Consider the following 24,661-nt stretch of genomic DNA (forward strand, 5'->3'; position numbering starts at 1 on the left):
CTCCTTTGGTAGACTGCGTAAGAGGGTGTATGTGAACAAAGACCTCAGCATACGTACTAAGGTGGCAGTCTACCAAGCCATCTGTGTCTGCACACTATTATATGGCTGTGAAGCTTGGACCCTGTATCGCCGCCACATCCAACAGCTGGAGAACTTTCACATCAAGTGTCTCCAGCGGATCCTTGGGCTGACATGGCGTGATCGTGTGCCACACACGGAAGTCCTGAGTAAAACTGGTACTAAGAGCATGGAGGCCACTTTTCTCCAGTACCAACTGCGATGGGCCGGCCACACCATCAGAATGCCAGTTGATAGACTTCCCCGACAACTGCTATATGGTCAACTTCATCATGGCCAGAGATCTGCAGGAGGCCAAAAGCGGAGGTATAAGGACCAACTGAAAAGAACTCTCAAGAGGTGTGGAATACAGCACACACAGCTGGAAAGCTCTGCCTCAGATCGCCCTCTCTGGAGGCAACTCTGCCATGCAGGCCTTCAACATTTTGAAGAGGAGAGAAGCGCAGCGAGGGAAGGGAAACGCCAGAGGAGGAAGATGGGCCCTGCAGCCAACACCACAACAAACACTAACTTCATATGCCCCCATTGCAATAGACCATGTGGCTCTCGTATTGGACTTTTTAGTCACCTCAAAACTCACCAATAGAAGAAGTGGAAGTCATCATCGGATACGATGGACTACCATAAGCAAGTAAACTGTAAGAGCTGCATGTTACAGATGTTTGTTCACAGGGTTTATGCAGGTTTTAGCAAATCTAGTTTAATATTTATTTATGCCATTTTAATGCAACTTAAAACAATTGTACCATGAGGATTCTAGCGGGAACTCTCGTTCAACCCTTTTTCGATTACGCATGCACCTCCTGGTACCCTAGCACCTCCAAAACCCTCAAATCTAAACTCCAAACATCCCAGAACAAGCTAGTCAGATTACTTCTAGACCTCCACCCCAGATCCCACCTCACTCCTACCCACTTCTCCAAAGTGAGCTGGCTCAGGGTGGAGGACAGAGTAAAACAACTTGCACTGAGCCTAGTCTATAAAATCCGCTACACCTCCCTGATACCGAAGTACATGTCAAACTACTTCCTTAACGTAAATGACCGCCATAACCACAACACCAGGGGGAGCTCCACTAACCACATTAAACCCATATTCCGATCTAACAAAGGTCTTAACTCAGTCTCCTTCTATGCCACATCAATATGGAATGCACTCCCAACAGGTATAAAAGAAAGGGCATCTCTATCCTCCTTCAAAACCGCAATAAAAGTACACCTCCAGGCAACTCTAAACCCTAAACTAACACCCTCCCCGGATTGTTAATAATCAAATGTAAACAATCAAATGCAGATATTTTTCTTATGCCTTCTGATCTCTCTCGCTCTCTCTTTGTCCACTACTTGCTGTATATATCCTACCAAGTCAGACCTACACTGTTTCAATATCCATTTATCTGTTCTCAATTGTTGATGACTGATGATAACAACCAAACCTAACCACTCCCCCCCCACCCATCCCCCCGAATTGTAAATAATGTAAATAATTCAATGTATACACCCTGATGACTATCTTGTGTGATGACTGTATTATGATGATAGTATATATGATAGTATATATCTGTATCATGAATCAAGTCAAGAATTAAGTGGACCCCGACTTAAACAAGTTGAAAAACTTATTCGGGTGTTACCATTTAGTGGTCAATTGTACGGAATATGTACTTCACTGTGCAACCTACTAATAAAAGTCTCAATCAATCAATCAGCATTTGACAATAATAATGTTAAATATTTTAAAAAGTTTATATTAACTGTGGCCAAATTAGGCACTCATCATAACATATAATATTGCAAGTAAACCTTTAAACACAATAAACAGACATTTCATTACTGCAGTATTTTAACTATTGTAGTTGGAAAGTCAATAACTTAATTATCCTAAATAGGTAAACAACCATAGAAATAAAATGGACTCACTATTTGTGAGCAGTAAATATTGAACATCTAGAAGTGCAGTTTTTCCACACAAATGAAAAAAACTAGGTTGAGTGGTTTGTTTTGTTGGCTTTTTTGTTGCCAATTGCAATCGCAATTCAATGCCCCTGGACATCATATTTAATACTTTTTCGGGCCTTTTCTTTTGCAAAATTGTTTTAATGACTTAATAGTTTTTATTGACCCACGGAAACCCTGTTTTAGAGTGGTTAAAGCGAGTAATTTATTTTAAAAAAAAGACTGTCTATCGACCATCACTTTGTCATCCTTTCAACGTTCAGGTAAAAGCTACAACATTTTTTATCCACACAAAACCATCACAATCTGGGAGATTTTTTACTTCAGTCGTAATGTCGGTAGACCAGTCCGACTACTGTAAGAGTTGGCAGGTCTGTAGTTGATGTTCATGATGAGGACAATTCATTTCAGACGTTTCTTATTGTCAAAATAAAGGACCTACCAGGAGAGTTCTGTGGCGAGTTGGCGGGGGAACAGCGTGGGGAGAAACTAAAGCCAGCGTGGATGGGGTGAGGTGGAATATACGACATGATTTCCTCTTCAAATAAACTGCAACAACATAAAACATGCATGTTCACTCCATGACAGGATAAGGCAATGATGTAAAAGTGCTTTAGGCTTTCCTGACATGGAAGAAAATATACTTTACCTCAACAGGATGACTAGGTCTGCGTCACACGACAGCTTCTCAACGCCCTGGGTACCTTCAGACCGGATATAGTGGATCTTCTCCCTAAAATAGAAAAGATTGTTTTCAGGGCAACCATTGTTTTCAATATGTCACGTTAACCAAAAACCAAAACGGAAAAGACGACAACAACACCCACCTTAGCGCATGGTTTCTGTTCAAGTTGGGTTGCCGCTCTTGTAACATGTCAAATATGTTTGGTTGCCGGAGAAACGCCACAATCTTGTCGTTGTATGCTAGGGAAAAGGAAAACAGAGTAAACACTCAAACAAACCAATACAACAAAGTGACCTGTCCACTCTTCATTTCCTCCAATACTCTTGTTATATTTTTATTACGGCTGTCGGATGTTTAGGACTTCAAAGATTCTTTGTTGTGAATTTGTTCATACATTTAAAAAATATTTAGTCGCAGATAGATAGAATTTTGTTATCTTTAATAAGTGTACCTTAGAAAAATCATTAAGTTTTTCATAATAATAATGGGACTGAACATTTTTTTTGCTTAATGCAAATGTTTGTTTCAGGGTTGTCAAATTTAATGCATTAACATTACCGTATTTTTCGGACTATAAGGCGCACTTAAAAATCCTTTCATTTTCTCAAAACTCGACAGTGCGCCTTATAACCCGGTGCGCCTAATGTACAGAATAATGTTGGTTGTGCTTACCGACCTTGAAGCTATTTTATTTGGTACATGGTGAAATGATAAGTGTGACCAGTAGATGGCAGTCACACATAAGAGATATGTGTAGACTGCAATATGACTCGAGTAAACAACACCAAAATTGTATATATTCCATTGAAAATATAGAACATTACACACAGCGCTCAAAAATCTATCAAAATGTTTTAGTACGACTTTGGTAAGCTATGAAGCCGCATTGCTTGATGGATTGTACTGTGCTTCAACATACTAGTATTATTATGGTGTGTGTGTATAAAGTAAGACATTATCTGGCGTTTTGTTTCGTAATATTATGCAAAATTAATCTGGTCTGTATTTGGGATCTGCATAAGTCCTGAACATTTGCACGGGTCCGCCTTTGTAGTTCGTGGGGACGCCGTAGTTGATAAGCTTCTTCTTTTTCTCTATCTTGTTGTTATGGGACATTCATCCTCTGCTGTTGCCATTTCTAATATAAAGTAGTGTAAAGTTCTTACTTAGATCCGTCAATAAACTCGCCATGAAAGCGCTAAAACATACCGGTGTAGTGACTTTACATTATTCACCCAAGGAACTTTAGTTATTAGAGAGTTCCGGTCGGACGGTTTATAACGGGACACATTTCTGGCGTTATTGCACTAGTGAGCCACGGATGAGGAGATGCTGCTCCGTTATTGATTGAAGTAAAGTCTGAATGTCATTAAAACGGTTAGCTCCATCTTTTGACACTTCTTCCACTCCCGTCCTTGCACGCTACACCGCTACAACAAAGATGACGAAGAAAAGACACTGTCGAAGGTGAGCCACGTAAATAAGACCGCCCACAAAACGGCGCATCCTGAAGCGAATGTCAAAAAGCGGCTTGAAGATGATCTATAAAACATCATCTATGCAACATTTTGGCCAAAGAACCACCATTACATGTTATGTAGACCACAAGGAAGTGTTTTACATTTAGAAAAAAAAATTGAAATAATATGACTCCTTTAAAGGCCTACTGAAACCCACTACTACCGACCACACAGTCTGATAGTTTATATATCAATGATGAAATCTTAACATTGCAACACATGCCAATACGGCCGGGTTAACTTATAAAGTGCAATTTTAAATTTCCCAGGAAACTTCCGGTTGAAAACGTCTAGGTATGATGACGTATGCGCGTGACGTCAGTAGTTGAATCAGAAATTTTGGAATAGGTCGGTCGCCAGCTTAAATCGTCTTTTTTCATCGCTAAATTCCACAGTATTCTGGACATCTGTGTTGGTGAATCTTTTGCAATTTGTTTAATGAACAATGGAGACTGCAAAGAAGAAACCTGTAGGTGCGATCGGCGTATTAGCGTCTGGCTACAGCAACACAACCAGGAGGACTTTGACTTGGATAGCAGACGCGCTATCCGACGCTAGCCGCCGACCGCATCGATGATCGGGTGAAGTCCTTCGTCGCGCCGTCGATCGCTGGAACGCAGGTGAGCACTGGTGTTGATGAGCAGATGAGAGCTGGCGTAGGTGGAGAGCTAATGTTATTAGCATAGCTCTATCGAGGTCCCGTAGCTAAGTTAGCTTCAATGGCGTCGTTAGCAACAGCATTACTAGGCTTCGTCAGGCGGTACAGCATTAACCGTGTAGTTACAGTTCCAGAGTTTGGTAGTATTGTTGATATTCTGTCTATCCTTCCAGTCAGGGGTTCATTTCTTTTGTTTCTATCTGCAGTTAAGCATAATGCTATCACGTTAGCTCCATAGCTAAAGTGCTTCACCGATGTATTGTCGTGGAGATAAAAGTCACTGTGAATGTCCATTTCGCGTTCTCGACTCTCATTTTCAAGAGGATATAGTATCCGAGGTGGTTTAAAATACAAATCCGTGATCCACAATAGAAAAAGGAGAGAGTGTGGAATCCAATGAGCCCTTGTACCTAAGTTACGGTCAGAGCGAAAAAAGATACGTCCTGCACTGCACTCTAGTCCTTCACTCTCACGTTTTTCATCCACAAATCTTTCATCCTGGCTCAAATTAATGGGGTAATCGTCGCTTTCTCGGTCCGAATCGCTCTCGCTGCTGGTGTAAACAATGGGGAAATGTGAGGAGACTTTCAACTTGTGACGTCACGCTACTTCCGGTACAGGCAAGGCTTTTTTTAATCAGCGACCAAAAGTTGCGAACTTTATCGTCGATGTTCTCTACTAAATCCTTTCAGCAAAATATGGCAATATCGCGAAATGATCAAGTATGACACATAGAATGGATCTGCTATCCCCGTTTAAATTAAAAAAATTCATTTCAGTAGGCCTTTAATGCGCCCTATAATCCGGTGCGCCTTTTGTATGAAAATAGACCTGACTCATCGGCAGTGCGCCTTATAATCCGGTGCGCCCTATGATCCGGAATATATGGTAGTCATGAAAAATTATCCCATTAATCATGTGTAAATGCAGATTAAACATGTAATGTATTTTGAGTGCACATGCTCTATTACCTTGACCTTAAAGGTGTACTTATACGATCAATGATCAGGTCAATGCAAGGATGAGTGAGGAGACTCCAACTGGTTTGCCCACTGACAAATTTCACTTCAAAGTCAACCTTGACAGGACGTTAGATAAAACTGTTACCGAGTTTTGAGCATTCAGGCAACATTATATAAAATATTTCCAGTATCACATTCTGACAATGAAACTGCTTTGGTGTCAAAATATCAGGGTCCTCTTTTAACCAACCGTGATGTTTCCAAATTTAAAAGTGTGATTAATTTGATTTAAAAAGATCATAATTTTATAATTCATTCATTTATTAAAATTATGCTTATGTCAACACAAAATGGACAAACATACAGTATACAAAACATTCTCTCACACATGCTTACCACTTCGAAAACAAACCTGACAATCAAAAAATTGCCTCAGTCTTCAAAGTCGAGGCCTGCAACTGTAACTTTTGGGCAGCCACTCATACGCAACAATATCAAAATGTTGCCGAATTTAGGGGTTTTGCTTCCCATTTGGCAACTGCTGTGGAAAGTTTGTTGGTTGGCGGCTGGTATTTGGGACCCAACTTGCTCCCTTGAGGACTCTGCTCGCAGCGGTAGCAATGCCTTGGGTCTTATTTATTTATATATTATTTATATATATTTATTTATTTATATATGCACCTTATTGCTTTTTTATCCTGCACTACCATGAACTTATGTAACGGAATTTTGTTCTTATCTGTGCTGTAAAGTTCAAATTTGAATGACAATAAAAAGGAAGTCTAAATCTAGTCTAAGTCTTATCGGGAAAGCCAACTGCGGGGCTTTAGGCTATTCAGTGTGTCCTTTTCTTTGTCCGTTTTAGCTCTGTGTTTGTTCCTGCTTGTGGTTGCGGCGGCAGTGCTTTTTGCTGCATTTACGTTGTGGGCCGACGGTCACACATTTCCCGCCAAAAAATAAGTGACATTAAAGGAAATTTGTGCTACCCTGTTATCGCGTTAAATTTGACTGGCCTCGTTTTTATAAATAACACAGTAGTGGTTCAATAACGCAGCTTTGGAATCTTTCTTTTGAGGCGGTATAGCTCGGTTGGTAGAGTGGCAGTGCCAGCAACTTGAGGGTTGCAGGTTCGATCCCCGCTTCCGCCATCCTAGTCACTGCTGTTGTGTCCTTGGGCAAGACACTTTACCCACCTGCTCCCAGTGCCACCCACACTGGTTTAAATGTAACTTAGATATTGGGTTTCACTATGTAAAGCACTTTGGGTCACTAGAGAAAAGCACTATATAAATATAACTCAGTGGCCTAGTGGTTAGAGTGTCCGTCCTGAGATCGGTAGGTTGGGAGTTCAAATCCCAGCCGAGTCATACCAAAGACTATAAAAATGGGACCCATTACCTCCCTGCTTGGCACTCAGCATCAAGGGTTGGAATTGGGGGTTAAATCACCAAAATGATTCCCGGGCGCAGCCACCGCTGCTGCCCACTGCTCCCCTCACCTCCCAGGTGGTGATCAAGGGTGATGGGTCAAATGCAGAGAATAATTTCGCCACACCTAGTGTGTGTGTGACAATCATTGGTACTTTAACTTTTTAACTTTAATTCACTTCACTTCACTTTTCAGCCGAACTTTGCCAAATCATTTTAAAAACCCTTCAACACTGAAACTGTTTTTGGTGACAAGATTGCTGTTTTGAACCATTCAAGCAATTAAAATAAAAGCACCATAATAAATAGTGTTATATAGTTGTGTTGTCTAATTTGATTTAAAGCTGGGGTACTTAAATCTTGTGTCGCCAGGCAGAATTCCAACTGTAAATCCCGCACCTGGCTTATAGTCCCTCCCAGTCTCGTCCACTCTGGAAGTGCACAAAATCGTGCACGAGAGCTGTAAGTGCACACGCATAGGTTGTTGACAGTCTGAGTTGCATCGAAAGATCCCCTGTTCAGGGGTGTCAAACTCAAATACAGAGTGGGCCAAAATTTAAAAGTGAACAAAGCCGCGGGCCAAGGTTGAACAAATGAACCTTTTAATAGGGACCCAAACAAGTTTTGCATTGAATATTGAACAAGCAAGGCTTATATAACTTTATAGTGACATGCAAAATCGAGTTTCAAATATAATAATAATAATTAAAAAATATCAATGGCATATCAAATACAATTTAAATAAAAATTGAATGCCTCTTTTCTATTTGCAGCCTTCTGAGGTAAATATCAACATTAACTTTTTCCACAGGCTAATAAATTTGAAAATAAAATAGCAATGAATAAAACAATCATTCAGGACTTTAAACTGCTCAGTTTGCAACACACTGATCTAATCTGATGTGCCCAAGCCAGATACCTGCCATCTTTTCTTGGATGGTAGTTCATTAATGTCGGGGCTCAGGCTTTGAGCTGAGGCAACCTTCATTATCCAACCAAGGTGTTCATAAGTCATTATATCTTGTAGTCCGCCAGGACCACAGTCTTGGGGGCGTGCCTTAAAGGCACTGCCTTTAACGTCCTCTATGAGCTGTCGTCACGTCTGATTTTCATCAATTCTAACAACGTGCTGGCTTGATCTTTATGAAAATATGTGCGGTGTCTGTATGCACAAACATGTGAATGCAAGCATACTTAATCAACAGCGATACAGGTTACACTGAGGGTGCCCGTATAAACAACTTTTACACTGGTAGAAATATACGCCACACTGTGTGAACCCACACCAAACAAGAAGGACAAACACACTTTGGGAGAACATCGGCACCGTAACACAACATAAACACAACACAACAAATACCCAGAACCCTTTACAGCACTAACTCTTCCGGGACGCTACAATATACACCCCCCCGCTACCACCAACCCCCCACACACACCATGTAGCGTCCTGGAAGAGTTAGTGCTGCAAAGGGTTCTGGGTATTTGTTCTGTTGTGTTTATGTTGTGTTACGGTGCGGATGTTCTTCCAAAATGTGTTTGTCATTCTTGTTTGGTGTGGCTTCACAGTGTGGCGTATATTTCTAACAGTGTAAAAGTTGTTTATACGGGCACCCTCAGTGTAACCTGTATCGCTGTTGATGAAGTATGCGTTGCATTCACTTGTGTGTGTGTGTGTGTGCAGAAGCCGCACATAACATTTGACTGAGCCAGCACTCGTTGGACTGAATGAAAAGCAGACGTGACTATTAATGGGAGGGGCAGTGAAATTGGGAGTCTCCCGGGAGGGTTGGCAAGTATGAGAATTAGTGGTGAATGAGGTGTTACCGCGGCTGCATATAATCGGCGGGCCAGCTCCAGTGTTAATCTGATATCGCCTCAAGGGCCAAGTGAAATTACACTGCGGGCCAAATGCCCTAGTTCATATCGGTAACACACGTCGCCACGCAAAACAAAATATAGGAAAATGGAACATTACCTGTCTCGAATGGAAACAGTCACTTGGGCGTCCAAAGTTAGTCCAAACTGACCCGCAATGTCCTCTATCTATAAAACGCCGAACCAATATTTATTGGAGTTTTGTCTCTTATTTGTTTTTTTAGACGTACGGCGTCTTTCTTTTCTTCTTCCGATTTCCTCTTTTTGGGTTTTTTAGCAGTATATGCTGTAACAGCAAGTGCAGGTATTGCGATCTTTGCAGGTGGGTGTTCGGCAGCCATGCTTTACTGCTTCACCTCGTGCTCTTCACTATATACCGCGTCAACCAATGAGGAGGCTCCTTCATGGGCACCACTCACCCCTCCTTTCTTTCAGTCAGTGGTTCTCAAATGGGGGTACGCGTACCCCTGGGGGTACTTGAAGGTATGCCAACGGGTACGTGAGACTTTTTAAAAATATTTTAAAAGTAGCAACAATTCAAAAATCCTTTATAAATATATAATATCTTTTTTTCCAAATAGTTCAAGAAAGACCACTACAAATGAGCAATATTTTGCACTGTTTTTAATAAATCAGAAACTGATGACACAGTGCCATATTTTACTTCTTTATCTCTTTTTTTCAACCAAAAATGCTTTGCTCTGATTAGGGGGTACTTGAATTAAAAAAAATTTCACAGGTGGTACATCACTGAAAAAGGTTGAGAACCACTGCTCTAAGTCCTGTGGTTGGATCTGGAGGGGTTGACCGCCAAGACGACTTAATTATAAGGCAGAGACAGCACACAGACGTACCATTTTTTTTTAGAAATGATTACTGTTACGATATACTGTATGATGCTAATACGTTTTTTGTTGTTATTTTTTTTAGGTATAGAATATAACTTAGGTACCCCAGCTTTAAACTTCAATAGCATGACTAATAAAAATGCTATTGAATGTTGTGGACTTGGGATGTGCGTACCCAAGTCCACAACTCTATTGGACGACAGTAGGAATTCAAACACAGCATGTACAGTTGTTGCAGTGCTTACATGCAGTAGTGGATTGTTGTGGGTCAGCATGATGCTGGCTTCGTATGGCAGCGACAAGACTGTTTGCAGGTCTGCCCATCAAAGATGCTCCACGACTCCGAGAAACATCTGAGGCCTGGGAAGAAACACAAGAAATTTCAACCCTTTTACTACGATAGCAATATCAAAAGCTTTACTGTCATAAATACAGAGTTATGTACAGTACGTAGAGATGTACCAAAGGATGGGTACCAAATTCAGTATGGTACTACTAGGTACTGATTCACGTAAAATCAAATGGAACCATATGTCAACACCTTTGTTGGACGTGACGTCATGTCGGGATGTAAACTCGGCAACAGCTTCGAAACTAATCGCGATCAGGTGTATTCTTAATGGACTGCCTCTAAGTACAAACACCGTTTCCATATTCAGTTGAATATGCTACAAAGACAACATATTTGATGTTCAAACTGATAAACATTTTTTTTTTTTGCAAATAATCATTAACTTTAGAATTTGATGCCAGCAACACATGACAAAGAAGTTGGGAAAGGTGGCAATACATACTGATAAAGTTGAGGAATGCTCATCAAACACTTATTTGGAACATCCCACAGGTGAACAGGCAAATTGGGAACAGGTGGGTGCCATGATTGGGTATAAAAGTAGATTCCATGAAATGCTCAGTCATTCACAAACAAGGAAGGGGCGAGAGTCACCACTTTGTCAACAAATGCGTGAGCAAATTGTTGAAGTTTAAGAAAAACCTTTCTCAACCAGCTATTGCAAGGAATTTAGGGATTTCACCATATATGGTCCGTAAGATCATCAAAGGGTTCAGAGAATCTGGAGAAATCACTGCACGTAAGCAGCTGAGCCTGTGACCTTCGATCCCTCAGGCTGTACTGCATCAACAAGCGACATCAGTGTGTAAAGGAAATCACCACATGGGCTCAGGAACACTTCAGAAACCCACTGTCAGTAACTACAGTTGGTCGCTACATCTGTAAGTGCAAGTTAAAACTCTCCTATGCAAGGCGAAAACCGTTTATCAACAACACCCAGAAACGCCGTCGGCTTCGCTGGGCCTGAGCTCATCTAGGATGGACTGACACAAAGTGGAAAAGTGTTCTGTGGTCTGACGAGGCCACATTTCAAATTGTTTTTGGAAACTGTGGACGTTGTGTCCTCCGGACCAAAGAGGAAAAGAACCATCCGGATTGTTATAGGCGCAAAGTTGAAAAGTCAGCATCTGTGGTAGTATGGGGGCGTATTAGTGCCAAAGACATGGGTAACTTACACATCTGTGAAGGCGCCATTAATGCTGAAAGGTACATACAGGTTTTGGAGCAACATATGTTGCCATCCAAACAACGTTACCATGGACGCCCCTGCTTATTTCAGCAAGACAATGCCAAGCCACGTGTTACATCAATATGGCTTCATAGTAAAAGAGTGCAGGTACTAGACTGGTCTGCCTGTAGTCCAGACCTGTCTCCCATTGAAAATGTGTGGCGCATTATGAAGCCTAAAATACCACAACGGAGACCCCCGGACTGTTGAACAACTTAAGCTGTACATCAAGCAAGAATGGGAAATAATTCCACCTGAGAAGCTTAAAAAATGTGTCTCCTCAGTTCCCAAACGTTTACTAAGTGTTGTTTGCAAAAAAAAATAAAGTTCATGAGTTTGAACATCAAATATCTTGTCTTTGAAGTGCATTCAACTGAATATGGGTTGAAAAGGATTTGCAAATCATTGTATTCTGTTTGTATTTACATCTAACACAATTCCCCAACTCATATGGAAACGGGGTTTGTAATTATGTGATTTTCCATGCCAACATAGCCTGATATAAAGCACTCGAAAGTAAGCAATTGATCAATCATGCTAGTGATTAGCATTAGTGCAGCGCAGAACCGGCAAGGTGGTGGCGTGGAACTTAAATATTTACTTAATATTTTAACGTATTTTTTGGGAAGATATATATCACATTAATATTGTACCGTGGCCTAATACTGTGATATCGTACCGTGAGATTTTGATACTGTTACATTCCTAGTGGAAACACTTTGTAGAGCTCAACAAAAGACAAGGCTGGCACATTAAACTTAATGACAAAGACTACTTCCTGACAACAGCAACACACCTATGACAAATTGAAGTTATTGCATACTTGTAAATGACACTCAGAAGTAGGGTTGTACAGTATACCGGTACTGATAAAGTACCGCAATAGTAATTAATTGAAATCGGTACTATACTACCTTTGAAAAGTACCGGAACCGTTCTTTCATCCGAATGCCATAATACTATACACTACTGTCATAGGTTAACCAGTTGCTTGGCTTGATGCCAAATATTAGCGTAGTTAGGACCGGTCATCTAACGTCAACTCGTGCAAGTAAAATGACTAAAATTTGTAACAAATTGCTACAGTTTGTGTTTTATCTTTAACAAATGTGTTTTTTTTACCTGCTACATTGCTTATCTGTGTACATTTATCCATAGTCTTGTTCTTAGTACTTACTAATAATTGTATTTTTCTTAAAGCACAGACCAGGAGTGGCAACCATAAATCCTGAATAATTTAATATAATGTCAATAAAGCTTTGTATTCTATTCTAACCTAATCCTTGATTATGGCAGACTATATGTAATATGGAAAATTGTTCTTTGAGTGCAACAAGAAAAGCCCAATGTGTTTAATGCCTTTTAATTTATATTTTAACCTTCTATTGTTGTTCTTTGGGTGCAATAGTTAACATATGTTTAATGTATTGTAAGATTTTCTGTTAAAATAAAGCCAATATTGACATTTTTCATAGTTCCCTTTATTTGGAAAAGAATCGATATACATTTTGGTACTCGTACCAAATTATTGGTATCGGGACAACCCTACTCAGAAGTGTTATCAATATCAGCTCACTGTTGAATGTTAAATAATTAAAAAATATATTTTATTTTTTTGTCCTGTCCAGCTTCTCAGGCAAATCATATAGTTGATGTTGATGCCCATGTCGGCTGTTCAGATTTACTTTACAAAAGAGAAGTGTAGGATACTTCTCTTGTTGCCTTATTTGTATTTGACTTTATTAAATGTATTTATATTATCATTTAGTGCAGCCGGGCCGGAGCAGGAGGGGATAGAAAGAGAAAAAAAAGAAGACAGAGGGGGAAATTGTGGGGACAAGAAGGGGATTAGACAGAGAGACAAAAACAACAACAGCAAACACAACAACAACAATAGTGCAACATCAGCAAATACGACATGTACAAATATGATAATAAAAGTGATAGCAAATAAGCAGTTAGCGAAAATAAAAAATAATACAGAAATGACAATGAGCATTATTACACTACAAATGGAGCAATTCAAATACCAATAGAAATAGCGCTATTGATAATGAACAATACCAATAATTTACCTCTAGTATCAACAATACAGTTGTTCAAATGCAACAATACATATACGTAATGATAACCTGAGATACGAAAGAATGCAGAAAAATGGAGGGGGAGAAAGAGAAGCAACCTACATTAACCTTGTAGATTGTTTTAGTAACAATAGGTTAAGCTTTGTCAGTGTGCCATGTGTTATACCCAGTTTACCCTAGGGCAGGGGTCGGCAACCCGCGGCTCCGGAGCCGCATGCGGCTCTTTGATCACTCTGATGCGGCTCAGCTGCATACTTGCCGACCCCCCCGATTTTCCCGGGAGACTTCCCGATTTCAGTGCCTCTAGCAGGAAACTCCCGGGATTAATATTCTCCGATTTTCACCCTTACAATAATAATAGGGCGTGCCATGATGGTACAGCATTTAGCGTCCTCTACAATCTGTATAAACAGCGTGCCAGTTCAGCGTGTTGTTTTATGCATCTTTTGCTTGCACACGTAAGTGACAGCAAGGCATACTTGGTCAACAGCCACACAGGTTACACTGACGGTGGCCATATAAAACAACTTTAACACTCTTACTAATAATGCGCCACACTTTGAACCAAAACCAAACAAGAATGACAAACACATTTTGGGAGAACATCTGCACCTTAACACAACATAAACACAACAGAACAAATACCCAGAATCCCATGCAGCCCTGACTCTTCCGGGCTACATTATAGACCCCTGCTACCACCAAACCCCGCCCCCACCCCAACGTTTCTCCCTCACACACCAACTCCTCTAATCATCTCTGTGCGTCGGTTGAGGTGGTTTGGTAGCGGGGGTGTATAATGTAGCCCGGAAGAGTTAGGGCTGCATGGGATTCTGGGTATTTGTTCTGTTGTGTTTATGTTGTGTTACGGTGCAGATGTTCTTCCGAAATGTGTTTGGTGTGGGTTCACAGTGTGGCGCATTATTAGTAAGAGTGTTAAAGTTTTTTATACCGCCACCGTCAGTGTAACCTGTGTGGTTGTTGACCAAGTATGCCTTGCTGTGACTTACTTGAGCAAGTAGAAGCCCCATACAACGTGAGGCTGGGCCGGCACACTGGTTGTAGTGGGCGCTAAATGCTGTACCATCACAGCATGTTCGACAGAACAGTTGCCCTGAAATTCGTAGTCTGCTGGAAAAATCGGGAGGGTTGACAAGTATGACGCTGTCAAGCGCCATTCATATAAAACCCGCGGGCCGCACAAACATAACATTTTCATATTAAGGTGTGTGCTGCGTGTCTGAGACCCTTGGTTTATACATAGCACAAAGCAAAAAAAACTTTGTACGCAGTGTTATTTCATTTTAAATTTCAAAATATTTTTGTGGCTCCCATTGTTTTCTTTAATTTGTGAAACTGGTCAAAATGGCTCTTTGACTGGTAAAGGTTGCCGACCCCTGCCCTAGGGCAACAACGTTAATATATGTTTGATGAAACGTGATTATTAAAACATATATTTTATTATTAAACATATTAACATTTATAACCATATTAACACAAACATAAGTACCAAAAATTGGTAACACTGCAGTAATTCAAATGTAAAAGGGAACCATCCACGTATAATAAACTCATTTGGGGTACAGTAGGAGAGCAAAATAACACATTTTTAAATTCAACATCAAAAATTGCAAATTGCGAGAAGTAAGTATCCAATGAATACAATAGAAAAAAAAATCCCCCCCCCCAAAAAAGTATAATAGTATTTCATCACCATTTCGCGGTTCACTTACTCCGGTCTCAGTACATCACAGATTTTAAAGTACCATTGAGTATGTTTAATTTGAACAACTATTTAAGTTAAAATGACCTTTTTTTAATGTATACAGTGTTTTAAGCGCATAGTAGTCTTATAAGTGTGTTAACATTTCTGGAGGGCTTATAAAGACTTTAAATGCATGTAATAATACAAATCATAAAATAAATAGGTGCACATTGTTCAAGCTTACCTCCCCAGCACTGTAGCTGCGTAGTCTCTGCAGGTGTTGTCTGTGGGCGAGGTGGCCAGGTAGTCTGCCATTTTGAAGAGGGATTCGAGGGTCGATGAAGGTTGTGGCTCGACTGTTGTGGTCCACGAAGAAAGACTGGGGAAAAGAACAGAATATAATCAACCACTAGGTACTCCAAAATATATTTGAATTGATATATCTTGAATTTAGCATACAGCCCACTCTTCAACGTCTCAACATTAATCAACCTGCAACGGTAACCACATATGCCTGAAGTACCGTGGCTACAGGGTCTTGGTGATATTGCTTATTGGTTATAATAAATCGACAGTTGCCCATGCTATACATCTACATAACGTGACGAACGTCAGCTAAAAGCTCAGCAAAACCAATGCTTTCATATCAGATTTTCCCAAAATGTAGTCACCTTTTTTGAAAAACACTATCTGGGTGTTTGATTCCACGCGCGGTAGAGCAACAAAGTCCTTAAGTCGTCAGCATTGGTCCCCCTTTCTCAGTTGTCTTACTCTCTGGTAGTCCAGGTACGCATGAGGCGCGGTAAGAAGCGGAGTTTCGATGCATACCACCTGTCACACCGCGGTGAGGGAAGTCTTGTCTTGGTTTTTTCTGTCTTGTGATTTACATGTTTTATTTTGAAAAGCAACTCCTCTTGTTTCAGATCACGGGTCCTTCCTCTTGTGTCACCAGTCTGACGTCATTCCTGACCCTTGATTGTTTCCACCTGTTTCCCATTACCCTCATGTTCTATATAAGCCCATGCCTCCCCTTGTTCTGTGCCAGATTGTCTCGAGCTTTCGTGCCTGTCTTGCGTTCCATGTTCATGTTCATGTCCATGCCTTGCCTTGTCCCACGTCTACGTTCTTGCTTCCAGAATATCCCACGCTGTAATTTTGAATTAACTTTTTCTCCTCCCTTAGAGCGACTTTTGTTATTCAACCTTTTTTCTACCGCAGTGGTGAGTTATAATTTTTCCCTAATGATTTTTCCTCAAAGTTTTTGAGTGATTTTTTGTTTACCGGTACATTTATTAGAGTAGTAAGTTTTATAGTCTTTATTTTCTTACTCCTGTTGGAGCGTTTATTGTTAAAGTTTTTTGATAACAGATACGGTGCTAATTATAATTGTCCTTATTTTTGTATTTCCTCCTTTTGGAGTGATTTTCGGTTTTTCCCTTTTGGAACATTTTGTCGATATCTATGTTTGTAATTTCATAGTATTTGAATTTACTCGGCTCTGGAGGCTTAAAGAGTTTTTCAAAATAAAAGCTTTATTTGGAATCACATCTCTGCATCTGAGTCCCTTCCTTCGTCCAAGCCTGACACCACCAACTGCTGTGCAGAGTTGTAACAAGCTATAGTGCATCAAGTGTCTGCTAGCAGTAGTTACTAATTCATTTAGGTTATGAGTAGCAAGTAGCACCAGATATGGAAAGTATGGGAAACATCGGGTAAACTTCACCTAGCTTGAAAGCCAATTGTTAGCCACTCTGAACAGTTCAACTGTTCTAGAAACCAATACAGTGAAAATTTTACCATGATATTATGAAGCAATTATTGGGAATCTTGTTGTAACTTTTCTGCTTTCTGTTAAAATATTCTTTATTTCATAGATTATTTGATAACTTCAATAATTTGTATATTAAATATATTATATTAGAAGCATTTAAGTCCCATCTTAAAACTCATTTGTATACTCTAGCCTTTAAATAGACCCCCTTTTTTAGACCAGTTGATCTGCCGTTTCTTTTCCTTTCTCCTCTGCTCCCCCCTCTCCCTGGTGGAGGGGGAGACACACAGGTCCGGTGGCCATGGATGAAGTGCTGGCTGTCCAGAGTCGGGACCCGGGGTGGACCGCTCGCCTGTGCATCGGTTGGGAACATCTCTGCGCTGCTGACCCGTCTCTGCTCGGGATGGTTTCCTGTTGGCCCCACTATAGACTGGACTCTTACTATTATGTTGGATCCACTATGGACTGGACTCTCACAATATTATGTCAGACCCACTCGACATCCATTGCATTCGGTCTCCCCTAGAGGGGGGGTTACCCACATATGCGGTCCTCTCCAAGGTTTCTCATAGTCATTCACATCGACGTCCCACTGGGGTGAGTTTTTCCTTGCCCTTATGTGGGCTCTGTACCGAGGATGTCGTGGCTTGTGCAGCCCTTTGAGACACTTGTGATTTAGGGCTATATAAATAAACATTGATTGATTGATTGATTGATTGATATTGTGTGAAATTAAATGATTAATGTTTTGGCTATGTTTTTGGCTATGATAAGAGACCTATAACATTGCATTTTAAAAAAACATCGATTCGAATCGCGATTCTCACGTTGTGCGGTTCAGAATCGATTCTCATTTTTAAAAAATCGATTTAAAAAAAATTAATTAATTAATTAATTTATTTTATTGTTTTAATTAATCAATCCAACAAGACAATACACAGCAATACCATAACAATGCAATCCAACTCCAAAACCAAACCCGACCCAGCAACACTCAGAACTGCAATAAACAGAGCAATTGAGAGGACACACAAACACGACACAGAACAAACCAAAAGTAGTGAAAAAAAAAAGAATATTATCAGTATCAATATTAGTTACAATTTCAACATAACAGTGATTAAAAATCCCTCATTGACATTATCATTAGACATTTATAAAAATAAAAAGGAACAATAGTGTCACAGTGGCTTACACTTGCATCACATCTCATAAGCTTGACAACACACTGTGTCCAATATTTTCACAAAGATAAAATAGGTCATATTTTTGGTTCATTTAATAGTTAAAACAAATTTACATTATTGCAATCAGTTGATAAAACATTGTCCTTTACAATTATAAAAGCTTTTTACCAAAATCTACTACTCTGCTTGCATGTCAGCAGACTGGGGTAGATCCTGCTGAAATCCTATGTATTGAATGAATAGAGAATCCTTTTGAATCGGGAAAATATCGTTTTTGAATCGAGAATCGCGTTGAATCGAAAAAATAAATAAATCGATTTTGAATCGAATCGTGACCCCAAGACTCGATATTGAATCGAATCGTAGGACACCCAAAGATTCGCAGTATATATCTTTTTATCATTTCATTTTTGAGAACTATAAACTGAGACGCTTAAGAGGTTCAGGTAATCTACCTTGCCCTGCGGGTCAGTCTTGATCTCCCAGCCTCGGGGCAACTCCAGTTGCGTGTCTGCAAACTTGTTGAGGAAGACCACAAGGTCCCGGTTATGTTGGTAGCGCTCAAAATTCTTAGCGTCCCGGCGCACCTTGAGAATCATGTGTTTCACACAGGTGCTGCTGGTGAACATCCGGTAGGCTGACTGAAAAAGACCAGGAGTAAGAAGTACTGTACACAAAACTACATGAGGAAACAATGTAACTGATTAGTAGCAATAGAATGGTTGTGTTGCAAAGCAGTGTATAAAGTGACAAAGCATTATTCTTCTGTCACCTTACAGTTTGTGCTCGTTGGCATGACAAACAATGGTGGGGACTGTACATGGGATTTTCAGTATGGAACCTTTAGTGGGGATTTTTCATACCGTACAATTTTGGAGGGATAGGATGTGTTCCTGATCTATATGGTAAACAATAGAGCGGAGTTCAGCCTTTGGTTAGTGCTGTTCCCAAATAGTGGGGTGGGCCCCCCTGGGGGGGCACGGTGCGATGCCCGGGGAACATGCTTTATCAGTATCATGCTTCAAACTCCGCTTCGAAAAGCCGTGCACTTCAAAAAGTGCTCATTTGGCATTAATCCTGACTCCCTCATTTTGGTAAAGGGGAACTGCACTTTTTAAAAAAAATGTTTGCCTTTGTCACAGATTCTGTTCATAACTTTTATGGACAGAATTTCTAGGCACAGTCAAGGCGTTGAGGGGATCCGGTTTGGTGGCTGCAGGATTAGGTCTCTGCTTTTTGCAGATGATGTGGTCCTGATGGCTTCATCTGGCCAGGATCTTCAGCTCTCACTGGATCAGTTCGCAGCCGAGTGTGAAGCGACTGGGATGAGAATCAGCACCTCCAAGTCCGAGTCCATGGTTCTCGCCCGGAAGAGGGTGGAGTGCCATCTCCGGGTTGGGGAGGAGATCTTGCCCCAAGTGGAGGAGTTCAAGTACCTCGGAGTCTTGTTCACGAGTGAGGGAAGAGTGGATCGTGAGATCGACAGGCGGATCGGTGCGGCGTCTTCAGTAATGCGGACGCTGTATGGGTCCGTTGTGGTGAAGAAGGAGCTGAGCCGGAAGGCAAAGCTCTCAATTTACCGGTCGATCTATGTTCCCATCCTCACCTATGGTCATGAGCTTTGGGTTATGACCGAAAGGACAAGATCACGGGTACAAGCGGCCGAAATGAGTTTCCTCCGCCGGATGGCGGGGCTCTCCCTTAAAGATAGGGTGAGAAGCTCTGTCATCCGGGGGGAGCTCAAAGTAAAGCCGCTGCTCCTCCACATCGATAGGAGCAAGATGAGGTGGTTCGGGCATCTGGTCAGGATGCCACCCGAACGCCTCCCTAGGGAGGTGTTTAGGGCACGTTCGACCGGTAGGAGGCCACGGGGGAAACCCAGGACACAGTGGGAAGACTATGTCTCCTGGCTGGCCTGGGAACGCCTCGGGATCCCCCGGGAAGAGCTGGACGAAGTGGCTGGGGAGAGGGAAGTCTGGGCTTCCCTGCTTAGGCTGCTGCCCCCGCGACCCGACCTCGGAGAAGCGGAAGAAGATGGATGGATGGATGGATGGGCCTATCGCCCACAATCAAGTATGGATTTTTTTTCCCAATGCATTCTAAATATTAAATAAATGTAAATAAAAGTCCGCTTACGGCAGAGCCATTTGGAGTGCCACTATTTCGCCCATAAAAACCAATAAATAACCATTAAAAAAGTGCCAACAATACTCCGTTTACATTTCACGACTTGAATATTAACCAAGTATTAGTGATATTGTTATTATAGTGCTAACAAAGACAAACTATGTATAGAGGCGCGGTGATCACTAGCTGGTGTCCCTATGTTTACATCATCGAGTGGTCTGCTGCTCCCTCGCTTCCTTGCTCCCTGTAAGTTTATTCTAGATCATAAATCATGCATCTCACATGGACATGAGATGTCTAAGTAGGTATTCCGACAAGTTGGTACACTTTGACAGCCATATAGGACCCGAAACTGGCAAGGACGACATGAAAAGACTCTTGGTCCCACCTGCCTACAACACCGTTTCTTTGCGAGGATTAAGAGTAATTTTTCATCTAAAAGGGAATATATGAACATCCTCGCAGTCGGCATCCTAATGACAGCAGACATTGTACAGTAAGTGATGTTTTATTATGTTTGTTGGCTCTCATAAAGTCTGCAGTGAGTAATCAGTCAACCAAAAAAAAGAAAGAAAACCTTGTGATGCGTATTTGAAATTACCGCGTATGCTTAAAATGGTCAAAATACGTAAATATTAAATGTTATTATAAATGTACTCGCTACTACATTACATATATACTTACATCATGTATATCATACATGGGGATAGGTTGATTGGCAACACTAAATTGGCCCTAGTGTGTGAATGTGAGTGTGAATGTTGTCTGTCTGTGTTGGCCCTGCGATGAGGTGGCGACTTGTCCAGGGTGTACTCTGCCTTCTGGGTATCCTGCCAGTCCTGGGCATGACGTTAAAGTGCATCCGGCAGTGGAGACTCCTCTATGGGGTCTTGGGGCACTAGGAGGTTAACCCCTTTACTACTGTTACCCCAGGTGGCCCTTGGCAAAGGCCTAGTACCTGACTGCCTCAACGGCGGAGCAGGCGGAAGACGGTAGATTTAAGAACTACCACAACGGCTGCGATGGCGGAAGAAGGCTGCAGCAGAAAAGGGTCCCCAATCGTCTTGGACTCCATGCCACTGGACCCTGACCCGATTCTGTCAAGGATCGTGTGGTGACTGTCTGTGCACCAGTCTCCCCACGTTAAACAAAGTCACGCACAGGCATCCTCCATAAAGGGATACACCCCTACCAAGAGATGTCATACTCGTTCGAGTGACCGCCGATGATGATGACCCTGCCTTCCACCCGAATGCAGCTGAGATAGGCTCCTGCACCGTCCGCGACCCCGAAGGGGACTAGCGGTAGAAAATGGATGGATGGATGGATGTATATAAAACCTTAATGGAGGTGTTTAAATGTTTTAAGGGCTTTATAGGCAGAACTGCGTGGCTCCCATATGCTCCATTGTAAGCGCACTTTTGATCGCATTTATTATTTAGAATGCTAAAAAATACAAAAAAATAACATCCGTCGTCATGTCTCTCAAAATAATTGTAAACAAAAGACAACATTTCAAAAAAGGTGCAGATCCACTTAAAAAAAAAAATGTACCCAATTTTTTTAAATTCATTTTTGTTTTAGAGGTTAAATTGTTCAACATACTGTGTTCGTGAGTTAATTTTGCTGATCAATTTTAATTTATTATCATTTATTGAGTTTATTTTTCAGTGTTAAATGGTTAAAGTCAGTCAAAAATGTTTATAGTTTAAATAAGGATACCTTTTTTTTATTTCAGGCAAATTTATACACTTTAAATCTTTTCTGTTACAGACTAAAAAAACAATGTTAATAAAGTTATTCCTAGTTGATTTATATTTCTATCTTTGTTTTCTTTATTGTTAATACAATACAATGTTATGCAAAGGTGTACTTCTAACAATTTTATAGACAAATTATACTATTTATAGTCACGGCGGAGAGTGGGACGGCGCAAAATGTTTCCTTCTAGGGGGTGTGTAATAGAAAATAATAAATAACCTTTTATCAATTTATGATCATGATTTATGTTAGGCCAGCAAAAAAGGCCTTGCTGGCCCTGATGGCCCACCAGTAAATCCTGGAGACCTTGTTCGGTTGTTAAAATCTCCTGTTTGGAAACACCTCATCTTGTATACATATTTACGTATGTTATATTCAAACAGACTAAGACAAGCAGGAAGCAGTGTTAATATTGGAGACGAGGAACAAGGGTACAAGTTTTAAGAAATCATTTTCTACTGCTTTTACCGTCTTTGGTCGCAGGGCTTTTTGTCCAAAGGCAGATGACACCCTGGGCTAGCTTTTTGTCTGTTTTCAGTTAAATCAATAATAATACAATAACAATAATACAACTCAAATGTGTGTAGAACTCACATAGTTACTGTGCAACATAGTGAAGAATTCTGGATGTGTAATAAACTTGACAGCAGGAGATTGGAGAAGCTGGCTGATCTTCTGGTGACTGACAGGTGATGCTGGGCCTGGCAAATAATCAACAAAAAATCATTTAGTAAATGGATCTGATATCATGACGTTTGATGCAAGTATAGTACAAGCTACATACAGTATAGACAACAAACACAGAATGGTAAGGATACACTAATACCGTGCCATATATGGTCAAGACCTATTTATAGTCTCACTCAAGTTCTAGAATTATAGTTAGTATTACTTCTCACTCAAATTGTAGTAACAGTTAGCCACTTGTTTTGCTGCTTGTGTATAAACATGTGTTGTGAACATACTTGCCAACCCTCCCGGATTTTCCGGGAGACTCCCGAAATTCAGCGCCTCTCCCGAAAACCTCCCGGGACAAATTTTCTCCCGAAAATCTCCCGAAATTCAGGCGGAGCTGGAGGCCACGCCCCCTCCAACTCCATGCGGACCTGAGTCCGCTTTCCCACAATATAAACAACGTGCCTGCCCAATCATTATAACTGTAGAATGATCGTGGGCGAGTTCTTGGTTTCTTATATGGGTTTATTGTTAGGCAGTTTCATTAACGTCCTCCCAGCGCGGTAACAACACACAACAACAGCAGTCACGTTTTCGTTTACCGTAAAGCAGTTCGTCTGCCGTAAACAGCAATGTTGTGACACTCTTAAACAGGACAATACTGCCATCTAGTGCATTTGATGAGAGCACTTTTGTGCGTCCCACACAGCAATGCATCATCAGAGAGGGTGTTCAGCATGGTTAGAAAAATAGTGACAGAGAATAGAATAAGGATGGACAATTCAACCCTTAACTCAACAATGAGTAGATGAGTGTTGTGTGTTTATATGTGTAAATAAATGAACACTGAAATTCAAGTATTTCTTTTATTTATATATATATATATATATATATATATATATATAAAATAAAATAAATATATATTTATAGCTAGAATTCACTGAAAGTCAAGTATTTCTTATATATATATATATATATATATGTATATATTTGAAATACTTGACTTGGTGAATTCTAGCTGTAAATATACTCACACCTACTAACACCCCCCCCCCGAAATCGAAGGTCTCTAGGTTGGCAAGTATGGTTGTGAACCAACTTCTGTGTTTCAGTTGGATTGACACAAGCTCGTCTATAAAGTTGTCTGCCACAGTTCCCCGATATTGTAGTTTGTCCAATCACTGTGTCCCGTGTCCTTATTGCCATACTATCAGCATTGTTGTATTGTATTGTATGAGGAAAACATCAACTTTGTGTTCAAAGGATTAGGGATCAGACCTGTAGCTGTTGGAGGGGAATCCGAGTCAGTCTCAAAACTGGGAGCTCGCTCTAACGGACTGCCACCCTCCTCTTCTGTGGCCATGGTCCTCTGGATGCTCTGGTACCTAAAACAAAAGTAAAAGTGAAGCCTTAAGTTGTTCCGTAAAACTTATTTATTTGTGAGAAACTCTCTTTCAGATATGGTAAGTAAGCCCACAACATATATTATCTCATGTCTCCATTGGCGTTTTTCTTTTTCTTTATTATTTATATCGCATAAATTGATTCTTAAGCATGTTTCACCTTAGCCATTGACTTGCTTGCTTGTCTAAGAAAAAGTTAACACATAGGTCAGGTTTTTTTTCAAATTTTCAAGGTTTTCCCGGGCGCATGGGAACTTGAAGTTAAGAAGCCACGCTGAGCAACTTCATGAAACTGTGTGGTCATTACAAAACAACTTCATTAAACAACAATTACTAACTAGCAAACATGTGGTCAGA

General features: G+C 40.8%; 1 protein-coding gene across 6 annotated transcripts in view; it reads right to left on the reverse strand.

The window, feature by feature from the left end:
• LOC133609793 (E3 ubiquitin-protein ligase HECW1-like) overlaps positions 1-24,661 on the reverse strand; it is a 181,770-nt gene that overhangs the window by 41,095 nt on the left and 116,014 nt on the right. For all 6 annotated transcript variants that reach the window (XR_009815776.2, XM_061965749.2, XM_061965747.2 and 3 more), the window contains 8 exons: positions 24,180-24,286; positions 22,821-22,927; positions 18,794-18,979; positions 15,625-15,759; positions 10,257-10,371; positions 2,861-2,957; positions 2,683-2,766; positions 2,476-2,582 (listed from right to left, as the gene is read on the reverse strand). Coding sequence is in view for 5 of the 6 variants with exons in the window: in XM_061965749.2 (XP_061821733.1) it covers positions 2,476-2,582; positions 2,683-2,766; positions 2,861-2,957; positions 10,257-10,371; positions 15,625-15,759; positions 18,794-18,979; positions 22,821-22,927; positions 24,180-24,286 (938 nt within the window). In the remaining variant the exon portion in view is untranslated. The remainder of the gene's footprint in view (positions 1-2,475; positions 2,583-2,682; positions 2,767-2,860; positions 2,958-10,256; positions 10,372-15,624; positions 15,760-18,793; positions 18,980-22,820; positions 22,928-24,179; positions 24,287-24,661) is intronic.

The sequence above is a fragment of the Nerophis lumbriciformis genome, linkage group LG07 (assembly GCF_033978685.3).
Source record: "Nerophis lumbriciformis linkage group LG07, RoL_Nlum_v2.1, whole genome shotgun sequence".
Taxonomy (NCBI): Eukaryota; Metazoa; Chordata; class Actinopteri; order Syngnathiformes; family Syngnathidae; genus Nerophis; species Nerophis lumbriciformis.